The 14,023-nt window shown below is 38.8% G+C and overlaps 3 protein-coding genes across 4 annotated transcripts in view; 2 read left to right on the top strand and 1 right to left on the bottom strand.

Moving 5' to 3' along the window:
• Positions 1–2,012: 2,012 nt before the first annotated feature.
• Positions 2,013–5,977, top strand: avpr2l (arginine vasopressin receptor 2, like). Its single transcript, XM_007540653.2, has 2 exons — positions 2,013–4,160; positions 4,831–5,977. Exons 1-2 carry the CDS (start codon positions 3,329–3,331, stop codon positions 4,908–4,910), a joined length of 912 nt encoding a protein of 303 aa, XP_007540715.1. The 5' UTR covers positions 2,013–3,328; the 3' UTR covers positions 4,911–5,977.
• A 2,781-nt stretch (positions 5,978–8,758) lies between these two features.
• LOC103156673 (THAP domain-containing protein 5) lies at positions 8,759–11,875 on the bottom strand. 2 transcript variants are annotated; one of them, XM_016664274.1, is made up of 4 exons: positions 11,790–11,875; positions 10,941–11,050; positions 10,357–10,543; positions 8,759–10,196 (listed from the first exon to the last, which is right to left on the bottom strand). In XM_016664274.1, the coding sequence occupies exons 2-4, from the start codon at positions 11,021–11,023 to the stop codon at positions 9,483–9,485; spliced, it is 984 nt and encodes a 327-aa protein (XP_016519760.1). In that variant the 5' UTR covers positions 11,024–11,050; positions 11,790–11,875; the 3' UTR covers positions 8,759–9,482. The 2 variants fall into 2 exon arrangements, with proteins under 2 accessions (XP_016519760.1, XP_007578871.1); XM_007578809.2 differs by having other exon boundaries at positions 11,770–11,847.
• Positions 11,876–11,951: 76 nt separating this feature from the next.
• Positions 11,952–14,023, top strand: part of LOC103156682 (dnaJ homolog subfamily B member 9-like) — a 3,331-nt gene continuing 1,259 nt past the window's right edge. Inside the window, exons 1-2 of the mRNA XM_007578821.2 lie at positions 11,952–12,043; positions 12,357–12,601. Of these exons, the coding sequence (XP_007578883.1) occupies positions 12,385–12,601 (217 nt within the window). The 5' untranslated portion in view covers positions 11,952–12,043; positions 12,357–12,384. The remainder of the gene's footprint in view (positions 12,044–12,356; positions 12,602–14,023) is intronic.

The following is a 14,023-nucleotide window of genomic DNA, read 5'->3' as shown; positions in this document are numbered from 1 at the left end:
GAAAAACTGTTGGATTTAAACATTTCTAATGAAGCCGTTTTACGTATTCAAACTAAATAAACGCAATCAGTAAAAATGTATTCATTTTCTCATGTGTTCTGTTAATGTCTTGGTTAAACACCAGCTTGTTATGAATAAATGGTATTTGAGCAAATCTTTATCGAGGAGAGAATGTACTGGAGCTGGTTCTATTGATGGTATCTCTTCTATATGCCAATAGATGCATACTGAAATATATAAAGATTTATTGCTTTTTCATTCATATGGGAAAAAAGCAGAGCTAATTCTCAGGTCAAATCAATTTAAAAAGTGTCATTGGATATTTAATGTAATAATAACTCCAAATAAACACACCAGTTTCACTTACAAATGTTGATGGATTTAATAGAACAAGAAACAAACATTCACTAATTTGTGATTATTACCTGCAAGATTTTTCTGAGCACCTAAAGAGCCAGTTCATTTCATGTGTGGAAAAAGAAATCTCCACTTCAGAGGCTCGCACATAAATTTCACAGTTCATAGGATGGGCCTCCTCGTATTTACAGTGATAAGAGACAGCCAGAGTCTATACTCTTTGGTGGGAGAATCAAAAAATAAATCTCCGAGCACTGATGGTGAAGCTCCACTTTGAAATGAACTTTTACACATGGAGCAAAGAAGACGTGTCACTTTGATCATTTAATTTATAGCTAATTTTGTATGTGCTTTAGATTTCACAAATTGGTAGAAAGGGAATGGGATGAAATTGAAAATGCTTCAAAATGCTTTAACGATGAGAAATTATCATGCAGTAAAGAAAAAAAAAATCTAAAATTATGTTTGGTAGTAGAACATTTTTTTATTTTACATATATACACTAGAAAAATCTGAAATTAAGCATTTTTAAAAGCTTTAAAGCATTGAAATTCTTTATTTGTTTCTTTAATGATAAGAAATCAGGTTTTGGAAAATTAGGATAAGCCAAGTATGGACACAATGTTTAAGCTTAATAAAATAGGAATAATTCATATTCTCACAATTAGAGCTTAATGTTATCACAAATTATTTCCACTGAATTTCTTCCTCCATATTATTATCCATCTATATTTTAAACAAAGAACAATAAGAAGTTGTGATCTCTGTGGGTTATAGTACATAGAAGGCAATAAATAAATAAATAAAATAGAACAGCCAATAAGAAGCTGATTTTTACACATAACCTCAACATTTATTTTACTTGGCATGAAACGGGAATATGCTGTAAGACTTCTGAGGCGTTACTCATTTTGTGTGACCTTCTGTTTGATGCATTTTCTTCCTAATTTGAGAGACGTGCACAGATAAATTGCCAGGGAAAGGTCAATGTAAAGACTAAGCACACGCTGTTCGAGAAGCTAATTCCTAAAACATTTCTGTTTAACAAAAAAAATAAAAAATATATATGTTTTAGAAAATTGCAGAGATTGATTCTCGGAAAAGACACTCAAATCTGTAAAAAGCGGTGTGTGGTGTGTGAATAGCTCGTGAAAAAGCCATTTTGATTTATTGATTTTCCCAGAGAAAAAGCAAAGTTTGACATAAGTTCTTAGAAACTACAATCTTACCAAAAATAAACAAGAGAGGAGAGAAGCAATGCAAGAAAGAGAGAAAGAGAGAGAGCAAGAAAAAAAAATCCTTCATTCACAACACCAACCTGCCATGAAAGAGTACAGATTAAGTGTCATTTGTCATGAGTGGAGAGTCACTGCTCCACAGTGGAGTGGGGCCTGAACTGAGTTTCATTATCCTGTTGTATCAGGCTTCTCAGTAAAGCTGGCACAAAACGACAAAAGCTCACTGGGTTGAAATGTTCAAATAAATCAAGACTTTTAGCTGTCTAATCAAAACAGATGCAGACTAGATCCCAGATGACTCTTTAATGGAAATCTCTAATCAAACATTTGGTTAATGGAAAAGCTAACTCTCTGCCGCTCGAGAGTCATAATTATTCATATTTTCTTCAGCTTTCAAGCTTTTAAGAGCGTTTTTCTTTTTTTTTTTAGTCTGACATTTGGGCAAATGTGCCTTATGCTGACGGATGTTTATCTCTGAATTTCTATCAAAGAGTTCTGAAAGTCAACATCAGAACTTTTACCATGACCTCAAGCGCAATTAAAGCCAACAAACCCACACGCCATTATTATGATTCGATAGACTCTTGCTCAGTCGCGCCTTCGGATGCAAATAAAATGGCCGAGCTGCCACTTTCTGGGAGGAGGAGAGTAAAAAAGATTTCATTATATGCTGCTAAAGAAACAGCAAGTTGCAATCAGTCTCCTTGATAGGCTGAATGCAAAAGGCTTTTTATGGGCCTGGCCAGTTTTAAATCCACTTTGCTGACGTGCTAATCTGGAATAGAGAAGAGAGAATGGGAGAGAATGAGAGAGGGATTTCATATGAAACAAACACCATGTTGCGTGTTGCTGTAGAGGAGGAGGAAAAGTATTTAAAAAATGTTACGGTGCAAACAAAACGCTGTGGTATTCGGCCACTTTTATACTCTGTTCAAACAAACCAATTGCACTTAACAAGAGAAGAGCCGCTGCTGAAAGAAAGAAAGAGATAAGAGGATCAGTTTGCAGATTACCTCAAGTGCGCCATCACTCTGTGGGGAAGGTTTTGTTCAGCAGGTTACAGGGGAGCTTCTCAGTAGTTGCTTGGTGAAGATGGATTCAGGTAAATACAGAGAACACAACCTGTCAGAGGCTGCAAAACACTTAAAAGGTCCACCTTCCAGCAGGGCTGCACAAAGAGTGGTCAGTGTGTGCTCATGTGTCAGAATGGCCCTGTCAAAGTTCTGACTAAAATCTAGCTGAGAATGTCAGGCAAGACTCGAACATTTATGTCGCTTTCCATCCAATCCGGTTGATCTTGAGCTACATAAGTTCATTGTCTAGATGTGCAAAGCTGACAAAGACAAAAGCATGGATATTTCCCCCCACCCCCTTCCACTTAATTATACACTACTTTGTGTTTATCACACAATCCCAATGAGATACATTCTATAAACATGGGCGTTTTTGTAGATGGTTAAATTCATGTTTGTTACTCTCAAGTAAATCGTGATGATTTTAAACATTTATGTCAGTGTGTGTGTTGTATTGGCGATAACATTGACATTAGTCATACTTCAGCCCCCTCCTCTCCTCCCTTCTTTTCTCACAGTCACCGCTGACACCTGCGACGCGTTTAGTTTGTGCGCACGAGAATGCTGCGCCAAAAAGGCAAAATCCTATTTTTGTAAAAGAGGTTATTGATTTCAAGCCAATCGGAAACGACAATATATATGTATATATTCTCCGTCTAAATGGATCCCAGCAGCAGCAGCAGCAGCAGCAGTAGCCCTGCGGTGGCAGGAGATGAAGACGAAGCCGTCCGTTTTGCGCTCCTCAGAGCCGGAGTTCTGGGGTTAATTTTTGTGTTCGCCACATGTGGCAACCTTTTCTTCTTAGTCACCCTGTGGAAGAGGAGGAAGAGGAACTCGCGGACCCAGCTTTTCCTCTTGCACCTGTGTCTGGCGGATCTGGTGGTGGCCTTTTTCCAAGTCCTGCCGCAGCTTTCCATGGAAATTACGCACAGGTTCCGCGGGACGGACTTCCTCTGCCGCCTCGTCAAGTACTTGCAGGTGGTCGGGATGTTCGCCTCCGCCTACATGATTGTGGCCATGGCTATTGACCGCTACCACGCCGTTTGCAAGCCCATGGTCTCCTTCCTGGAGGGCTCCTTCCGGAGGTACATCTCCATAGGCGCAGCGTGGCTCATCTCGCTAGTCTTCAGCTCCCCGCAGCTCTTCATCTTCTCCCTCCAGGAGGTGGAGGTGAGCCTGTATGACTGCTGGGCGACGTTCGCCGAGCCCTGGGGGAGCAGGATCTACATCAGCTGGATCACTCTGGCGGTTTTCGCGCTGCCCGCGGTCATCCTGTTGTTTTGCCAGATGCGGATATGCACAACCATCTACTTCAACATGAAGAGGAAGGCTCTGCAGTCGGGGCGCGCGGGCACGAAGGGGGTCTCCAACGCAATGCTCAAGACGGTGAAGATGACTTTTGTGATTATAATGGCGTACACGGTGTGCTGGAGCCCCTTTTTCGTTGTGCAGCTGTGGTCGGCGTGGAGCCCGAGCAGCGCGCCGACGCAAGGTTGGTTTCAGGGTTTCAGCGGGGCTGGATGTAGGAGGATGTGGGCCCCCTGGAGTAGAGCCGTGCTTGAGTGCGCACTAGTCACTTAAGTTTGTTTTACGCATGCAACTTACAGTCAACATATGATTAAGTAGCTGAACGTAACATTTCTGGGACTTTTGAATTTCTCTCATTTCTGTTTCTAGAAATCATCTTAAGGTACCAAAATATTCATCCTCGAGGAAACGAGTTTGCTTCAGTAATTTAAATGACAGAATATATTCACAGATGCATTGTATATTGAATAATAGATGTTCTCAGATTTCCTGGTTCATAAGTGGTTAAACTAGATATTGCTAGTGCACCTGTTTCTGCCACATGTTTTTCTTCCACTCAATTTTACATTAGTGTGCTTAGTTGCAGTTCTTAGGCACTTTTTGAGGCTTTCTCTCTGTGTTGAGTGGTTTCAGCTAACTGTCAAATCAGCAGAAATCACTACGCAATGAACCTATGCATTACTTTTATTATTAAATGAAATCATATTTTAAGAAGGTTCTCGTGCCTGTAGTAGCTACAACATGCTCGTCGTTGCATCAAACAGGAAGACGACCTGCAGCAAGTGCATAAACACTCCCAGGCTGTGAGTATGACATCAGTGTTTCATCACATTTATTCTTTTTTTGTCTTGCAGGTCCCATATTTTCAATTATCATGCTGCTCGCCGGTCTCAACAGCTGCACAAACCCTTGGATATATCTCTACTACAGCTGAAAAAAAGAGGAAAAAATAAATAAATTGAACAGCATAAGAAAGAGAGAAATAATTAGCAGGGTTTCTACAGATTCCCCACCTGTGACGACTGAGGTGAAGCGATCCTTTGTTGAACCACGTGGAGAAGACTTTGAGGAAGAAAGCCACGTTTGTTTGTGTTCTCTGTTGGCGAAAAATATCCTCTCGCTCCTTTGTGCGAAACAGAGAGGTGTATATTTAGCAGACTGCGGGGAAACCGGCAAAGGAACGGAACATAAATATATTCAAACATGCTTAATCTTTTCAGAAGGCGCTGCAGTGACTGCATGGAGGATTGTCTCCTGCTGGACGAAGATAAAACAGAAATGAGCAATCAGAGACATAAACATTCGGGGTTTTTTTTTAATTCCTGTTGGTGTGTAGCTATGGGTAAACAGGACACGTGGAGGCTGGGAGTAGAAACTGGCATGTTAAAATTCAGTTTTCAGACATAAGTGAAAATAAATTGTCACGTCTAGAAAGTTGACTTTGCAAATGTATTTTAATTTCAGTTTTGAAGCAAGGTATTTCTTACTAGAAAACACCATTCAGACGTTGACTGGACAATATGCTATTATTAAATAATTTATATTTTCCAACATATTTCAAAATTAATAGAAAATGTAAGATTTATTTTTGTGAGCATTTTAGCCAAGTTTGTAGGGTTGACCCCTAAAAGTAAGTGACATCACATACATTCTTGGCACTAGGGATGATGTAAACAGTTTGTTCCCCTCAAAGATTAGACTTTTCATAAAAACATATACATCAACATGTAGGTATTTTTGTCTTATTTTAAAATATAGGTCAGACGTTAATGCTGGATCTTTGTTCATCTGTAAAATACACCTAAACTGTAGTAATCCCAAACCTCATCTCCCATTGACTTCTATACAAATTTCATTCTAAATATTTCACAGACAGGTCAAAGATAAAGCTCCCATCTCTGATATTAAAACAATGCAGGAACAGGAGCTTCGACCACATTTGCTTTCTGATCCTCCTTCCTCTTCATGGGATAATATTCATCACTTTCACACACACACACATACACGCACACACACGCACACACACACGCACACACACACACACACACACACACACACACACACAAGAAGAAGTTTGTTAGACAAAAAGACCACAAATATGAATGCAGATAATGTCACCTTTAGAGTAATTGAGAAGCGTTTATTGTAGCCGTCAAGAAGTTCCTTTTGACTTCTTTCTGGAAATTCCTGACACACATTCTTACTTCTATCTACTTCAAAATGTTTTGTCTGAAAGGTTTGCCTTGTTTAACCAAGGCAAAGATCTGTATTTATCTGAAGTCAAACCAGGTATAATTATGAGTCAGATTTTCTTAAACCTACATACCCCACAGGACGATGGAACCTCCGACATAAAAGGTTCTCCTTTTGCTGGAGAACCTTAAATTTTGGTTACGACGTCGGCATGACGACTTCTTTTTCCTGCAGCTGCACACCTTCACCAGACCGACTTGATTCCCGTTTTGAATATGAATTACGTTTCCTTTTCCATTCCAGCGAAGCCTAGCGCAATAGTTTGTCTCGTGTTGTTTTCCCTTGCACCTCACGAGCCCATCCATGTCTGCCAATTTGCGGCAGCCCGTCAACAGCACGTGCCCATTAGCGCGCGTGGCGCGGCTGTGTCACAATATAAATGATCTAATTTGCTGTAGAAATTCCCATCAAGTCAACACAGAGAAGAAACATGCCCAATTCGAGACGCGTGCAGATTTTCGCGTCAGGTAAAAGAAAAAGAAAGATAAAAATGTTCTCGGTGTAACCTGAGAGCCTGTGGCACTTGGTTTTATATCTGCTTCAAATAAGATTAGCTATCTGATGCAGCCAAAATACAACTGTGACTAACTCAAAGCCCGAGGGTGGAGAAGTGGGAGATAAATCCTGCTGCAGGTTTTGTGCTAGTGTAATTGCATTGTATAAAACCATCACTACAGACTTAATGGGAGGAGGAAGAGGGGGCTTTCTGAGATGCAAGGAAAACAGCAATTTATTTCAGAAAGGCCAGAATATGAAAGCATAGTAGCGACAGTTGATTAGGCGTCCTTTGTCGGGCAGTGTTCACCCTTTGCTTGTTTTAGCTTTAGCATCGATGCACATTGGCCTCATTTTCATTTTGAAGCCCACTTGCAAATGTTTGAAGCTAAATTTTAAGTGAAGGATGCAGAAAACAAGTCATTTTATGATGCATCCTAAAGGACGTCATTAGAGCAGACATGGCTGTCAATATATTCAATCCAGGCTTTTGATTAGCTTTAAACCTACTCGCAATTTCTTCCGTCAAAAGTTTCTCCAAGTTTACCAAGACCTCAGCTTGACCTCAACCAATCCTGTTAGCTGTTTATTTATTTATTTATTTTTCTACCTAATCGAATTTCAAACAGGCCGAAGCTGCTTCCTGGAAAAGTCTCTCTATCTTCTTATGGCCTTGTCATGCTTTGTGGGCATCAATTATTCAAATTTCCAAAGTGTTAGGCAGACGCTTGGGGGCGCACTAGTGACTGATGGTTGAGCAGATGCAATGTGACAAGCAAGAGTATTTATACCGGATTTATAAACACCTGGGTCTTAAACCTTGAGAAAAACATGCAAGAGAGAAAAAAAAATCAAAATAATTAATTATTTTAACTAGTTTTTGTACTAACTCGTCACAGCAGTTGTATTTAAAAAAAAAAAAAAAAAAGCAGCATACCACTGTGGTCAAGGGATTCGTGATACATCGGCTGTTCCATTAAAAATAATATCCCCAGAGTTACAAAATTAAAATGGAAATAATTGCACAATTATTTCCAGGGTAACACAACACTTAACCACCGGCGCTGTCTGCAAGCCGCAGGTTGCTGCGATGAATCATCAAAGTGGCTTAAATATTATGAAGTTAAAAAGGAACAGATGTAACAAAGCAGAACCACTAATAAGGAAGAAAACAGCACTGAGCACGAATGAGTAGAAACTGTTATTCAGTTAATTTTACTCAATTAAAGTGCTTTTTAAAAAAATAATAAACACACATTGAAATACTTTTTTACGTTTAAAAAAAGTCACAAAAATTAATACCTCTTGGTGTTTTACTCTATCAATTAGTTTTGATAGATACCACAGCTTAGAAAATGTGAATATTATAACAAAACTCTAATTGTTAAAAAGTGAGCTTTTACATGATCTTACATATAGAGTACTTACACAGAGTGATGCATCTCAAGTGTCTATTTCTGTTCTTTTTTAATAACCAGGGTTTAAAGCTAATGGAAACTTAAAAGCAATAAAATAAAACTCTTTATTATTTACACAAATATTACTTAATGGCGTCCGCAGTCATGGGAAAGATGGCAGACAGCATGCAAACACTGACTCAGGAGGTTAACTTTTTAAACCTTAATTGCCGACTGTTCACATTGTGCTGTGTTCAATTATATTAACTGGAAGTTTAGTGGAAGGAAAAAGTGGGCAAGAAATGGCGAGATTTTTCATATCAAATTTCCGTAGCTTTCTTGGCTTCCAAATTACTTGATTGACATGCTTAAGATAAAAAAGACAACTTAACTTAAATTTACACTTCACGGAAGAAAGCAATTAAGGAATTAACACCTGTGTTCCCAAGCAAGCTTACAGTCCACACATATTTCAGGTTCAGATCCCATCGGCCCATCAAAACCTTCGTAAGTGCATGAGGTCATGATTTTCAAGATGATTATTCCTACAACGCTCGAGTCTCGATGTGGTATGAAGAAAGAGGTGAAATGGTGGTCACCATGGTGACTAGGAAGGAATAAAAGTGTGGAAAACATGTTTACATTTCTCCATCCTCTATTTTATTATGATTGATAGTCATACAGACGTGAAGAGTGGTGAAATGAATAGTTTTCCGAACACCACACGGAAAGCCTGACAAATTGATGACAACGGTCTGGGGAGGATTATGAAGCCGAACGGCTAAGATGAATTTAAATCATCTTGTAGATTGGTGTCAGGTTGTAAAATTAAATTTAGTGCCATTCAGAGAAAAGGTGAAATGTGCAGTTCACATTTAAAAACATAGATACGTTATTAAATTAGAATATGCGTTCCAATGAGGCTCGTATGTCAGGATAAAAGTACCTTTTGAAAACTGACAGCGTTTAAGCAGGTATAAAGCATATTTTTCATTAAGACTGCATTTTTATATTACATTTTTTTCTTTTTAATTTGTCTGATATATTTTAATTTTAAAATGCAGCATAATTAACATAAAGACTTTAAAACAGCCATCTTTGTGTAATTATTATTATTATTATTATTATATAATGTTTTACTAAGCAATAATGTTCTTGAAATAAATGAACTTTTCAAAAATATTCTAATTTGTTCAATAGGCCTGTACAGCGGTTAAGCAATGAAAATGACCACAGTGCCACCACATGGATATCATCAGACCTGCACCTATAGCAGCATGTGTTTCACCCAAGACGAACAATTAACTGACCAAAATTTGCTACAGAAAAGGAAATAAAATCACAAGTCAAATGTCTAAAGATCAGAGTAAAACAGATGATATATAATCTTCTAAAATCTTTTGCTTCTCTTTAAAAACTGCCCCATCCCTCCTCAGGAGTGCAATCTCATTTTCTAAAGTTTGGATTTTAGCCACAGTGCTCTCCTCTCTACGGTCCAGTTCCAGGATCTTTGCGTGCAGACTCAGGATCTTACTCCACAACTCGTCCTTGTCGGTGTCCGCTCTGCAGTACGAGTGCTCGTGAACCAAAACGTGCTCTCTGTCGCCGGGCTCGGCCTCGGCCTCCTCTGCAAAACTCCCCAGAGATCTGTCGCTAATCAATTCCACAGGCACAAAACGAAAAGTCTGACTCTGGTCTGCTGCAAACGAAGCGCAAGGTGCATGTTCCTCATCGCCGGAGAAGGGGCCAGGTGCCTCGCAGCACAACACGGTCACAATCGAGTCAGTTTGCTCTTCAGAGCACGCCGGCGGTGTGAGGCAGGGCACTGCTGAAACTCCACTGTCATCCGTTACCTCGCAGACAGTCGTGTGCGTCTCAGGTAGACTTGACTGAGAAGTGATCCTTGATTCTTGGAAGAGAGGGACTTTGAGCAGCATCGTGGACTGTTCTTTAACAGGTAGGCGCATTTTCCTCAAAATTAGAGGCATCCTACTGGTATCACACTCAAAGTCCTCAGCTTGTGACAGGGATGTGGCTTCAGGACTTCTCTGAAGGGTAACCTTGTTCTCACATTCCTTGGATGAAAGAGAATACTGCAGTTAATTCACAGCAACGCAACACATGTCAGCTGTGGATTTACAATAGAAAAAAAATATAGCTGCAGTGTGAAACATCTGTAAACTCAAACAAATTTTCTTTAAACATTTTTTTTTTTTAATGGAGGTTACTACATACATTCTCAACAGAGGGGAAAAGGGTGGGAATAGCTGTATTCCTCAGATATCGGATACCCCAGCGAATATCAAAGCAGTCCTCTGTGAAGTGCTCGCTGCAGAGATACTGATGCCGACTTGGGGTCCACTCCCCCCGCCTCATGTTGTTCACCCATTTTTGGAGCCTGGGCCTGTCCTGCAAGGGAAAACTGTGCAGAAGGAGAACAACGAAGGACATTAATTAACCTGAATGAAAGGTTATTGTGAATTATGAAACTGAACTGAGCCTCTTAGACAGTTAAACGCACTATACACATTTCCCCCCTTTCATAATAAATTAATTTTGACTAAATGACACTTTACCTTAAAATAACAAAACAAATCCAGAAACTGATTGCATGTTATACCAATATGATCTATTGTATTCTAATTGATACAGAAAGGTTTGGCATGTAGCTTTAAAGGTGAGTAATAGCAAGCATCTCCGTTACTAGTAGTAGTTTATTTCAATCTAGCACAAACATGACACTATAAGCAATTTATAACGGTGACGGTAAAAGCCTAATTAAAATAGCTGAGAAAAAACTATGCAAACAGAAAACTTACGGATAAAAGCTGATTTTCTTGTCTTGTTTTGATGAAGTCCCCCCACGGTTTCGGCAAAGCTTTTCTGCGCAGTACCGTGGCATCTCTTCTGTGAAGCCGCATCGAAACACCTTGACACACGTTTAAGGATATTTTTAACGCGAAAAATCTCGAAAAAGTCAACTTCCGGTATGCTGTCTGAATGGCGGAGGTGACGTTTATTTATTTATTTAGCCAACACATTGGGTCGAATCCTTCACAATCAGCCAGGGTGATGATTGGAGCGGAGTTAAAGGAGTTTCTTAAATGGAGGGAAAACGTGCAGAGAATATATGTCAATTTGTTTTTACTAATTAAAAAGGTGACAGATAAAAATGTATTGAAAATGACGCCGACATCGGCACATCTTGAACGGCTATGCGTATTCCCCAGTTGAAGCGGAATTTGAAATTGTCAGCAAACTACAACCATCCGGCAAGCCTAGTTCCTGCCTCGCCGGCTGACAAATCGTGCGTACCCACCGCATAGTTACTCAACAGAAGCGCATTAAAACATTTACATGTAAAAATACGGATTGAAAAAACCAAGAAAATGTAACAAAATAAAAATGGGCTTAAAGAAATAAACTATATTAGTTGTCTAATGCTGCACTGCAGGAAGAAAGGGTGCAGCACAACATCTAACAAGAAAAAGATTGTGTCAGAGTTTTATTCAACAACATATTTAGAGCAAAAGGCATAGGAATATTACAAATATAAGCTAAATAAAGTTAAAATATATAGTCTGTCAAATAAGATGTTCGACTTTAATCTAAAATTAGCAACGGAACCCGAACACGGAAGCAAAATACCTGTAATTATCTTTTCATACCGCTACTCTTTTTCAGACTCCTCTCAGTCAAATCCACGGCTCTCAGTCCTCAAGCCTCCACGTGCGCAAAATTTCCACCAATCACAGCCTTCAGAGTCAGCGTGTTGAGTAACGGACCAATAGGAATGCGAGTCGTGTTGTTGAGGTTCAGGAATGCTTGTCGTCAACAGCTGCTGGGTTTCGTTTCGCATCAGCTGGAGCTGTTGGCGGGTGACGAGAAGAATCCCCGAGGCTGTTCATCTCTTCTTCTGCAGGTAACTGTTCGGATTTCTGTAAAAATAACGGTTTTTAGTGTACAAGGGGCTTATTTGTGACTGAAAATAGAGAAATGTGGTTTTAATGAGGTTTGTTACTGCTAAAAACTGATCGAAAGTTTCTAGTCTGTTCCAGAGCGTTCCCTTCATCAGCGTAATGGCTCTGTTAAAACAGCTAGCAAAAAAACAAACAAACCCCAAAACAAATCAAACGTTAGAAAACGTTTACCTGCTTTAATTTTCTGTTATCCAATTTTGAACTTCGATGTTTATTTTCAACGTTATGTATCCGGTATACGTTCTGCTTTTACAGCTAACGGGTGTGAAAACCGTCAGTCAGTATGGCCACGGCGCAGTCGATGCTGCTTGTCGCAGTTCACATTCTTCTCATCTCGGAGTTCATCCTGGCTAAGAGGGACTACTACGAGATCCTGGGGTTGCCCAGAGATGCCACGGAGCGCCAGATCAAGAAGGCTTTCCATAAATTGGCTCTGAAGTATCACCCTGACAGAAACAAGGACGCAGACGCAGAGGCGAAGTTCAGAGAAATAGCAGAAGGTACAACACGCTCGTGATTCATCATAGTTTTTCTATTACGTCAAGGAAGTGTTTTGTTTACAAGTTGGTCGGTAAAGTGTCTGTCAGGTACTTTAGAATACGTTCCTCCTGTTGTGAAAATGGACTTAAATTGTCACATTCAGCTTAATAAGTTTCTTTAAAAGTATTTTTTATTACTTTTAAAGAAATAAAATAAAAACGCAGCACTACTTTGCTGTGTTTTGTATTTTTATTTTTTATTTCCTCCTTCATGGTAGGAAGGGAGTTTGCTTTGGTGTCTTTACTATGTTTGGAATAGAGACATACACTTAAATTAAAACCCAAGTAGTAATTCCAGAGTTAAAGATTAAGATGAGGCTGCTAAGCGATTATCCTTATCTTATTTTATGACTCTCGATTTAAAAAAATAAAAAAAAAGACCACAGTTTTATGCATCATGCTATTTAACGTTGCTGAGAATATGCTGACTTGCACATTTTGCCTCTTAAGACAACTGTTTGTGTAAATTAAACTAAATATACCGTGTCCTAAATCATGATACAAAACCTACTAATATCTAGATTTGTATGCAGACCTAAAGTCTGGAATCCTCTATTTTACTAAAAATCTTAATATCTTCCAAATTTAGCCTTTATTGAAGCATTGGCTTAGTTGCCATTGTAAAGAAAAAAACAAAACAAACATATCCTGCTTAAAATATTTTTGTTAAAATGCAGTTCATTTGCTGCTCTTGATTAAAAATCTAGTCACAAATTGGTCCAGTGCTCAAGTACAAGTTTTATTCCCTAGTATTGATGCATAGTTTACATAATAAATGTGGTTTTGAAGAAGCTTTTAAAGCTGTCACTAAGACACAAACTCCTATTAAAATTAGGTTAAACCACTCTTATTTTTTCCAAAAGTGGTGCAAATTAAATTTACATTAAATATTTGTACATTTACATGAACAAATTGCAAAAAAAAAAAAAAAAAAAGGTGACCAAATAATCTTTATCTGGAAACTTTTAATGTTTTGAAACAGGAAATGTGCAGAAACAATGTTGGAAAGTTAATTAATTTGTACCGATCATTCAGTGAAATTCCAGTCAAGAAGATTGAGCTTTTATTTAAAAGTCTTTAATTTGTACATTATTAGTATGAGACAGGATAAAATCTTTTGACAAAGGGTATTTTCTTCTTAATTAATTTTGTCGACACAAGCCATCTACATTTTTAGTTAAGGTATTTTTTTTTTTTTCCAGGGCTTTTGTTGAACTTTAGAGCACCTTTTAAAAGTATTCACAGTGTGAAAGTTTTTTTTTTTCTTTTTTACATTACAAACTTCATAGTTTATCCTCCCATCAACTGACTGGCTCCCCTGCCCTTGCTAAAGAAAGCCATCCCCCCAGCATGATGCTGCAACCGCCATGTTTCACCATGCAG

Source organism: Poecilia formosa, unplaced genomic scaffold, assembly GCF_000485575.1.
Source record: "Poecilia formosa unplaced genomic scaffold, Poecilia_formosa-5.1.2 Scaffold9, whole genome shotgun sequence".
Classification (NCBI taxonomy): Eukaryota; Metazoa; Chordata; class Actinopteri; order Cyprinodontiformes; family Poeciliidae; genus Poecilia; species Poecilia formosa.
The sequence above is the reverse complement of the archived record's forward strand: the minus strand, read 5'-3'. Positions and strand labels throughout refer to the sequence as shown.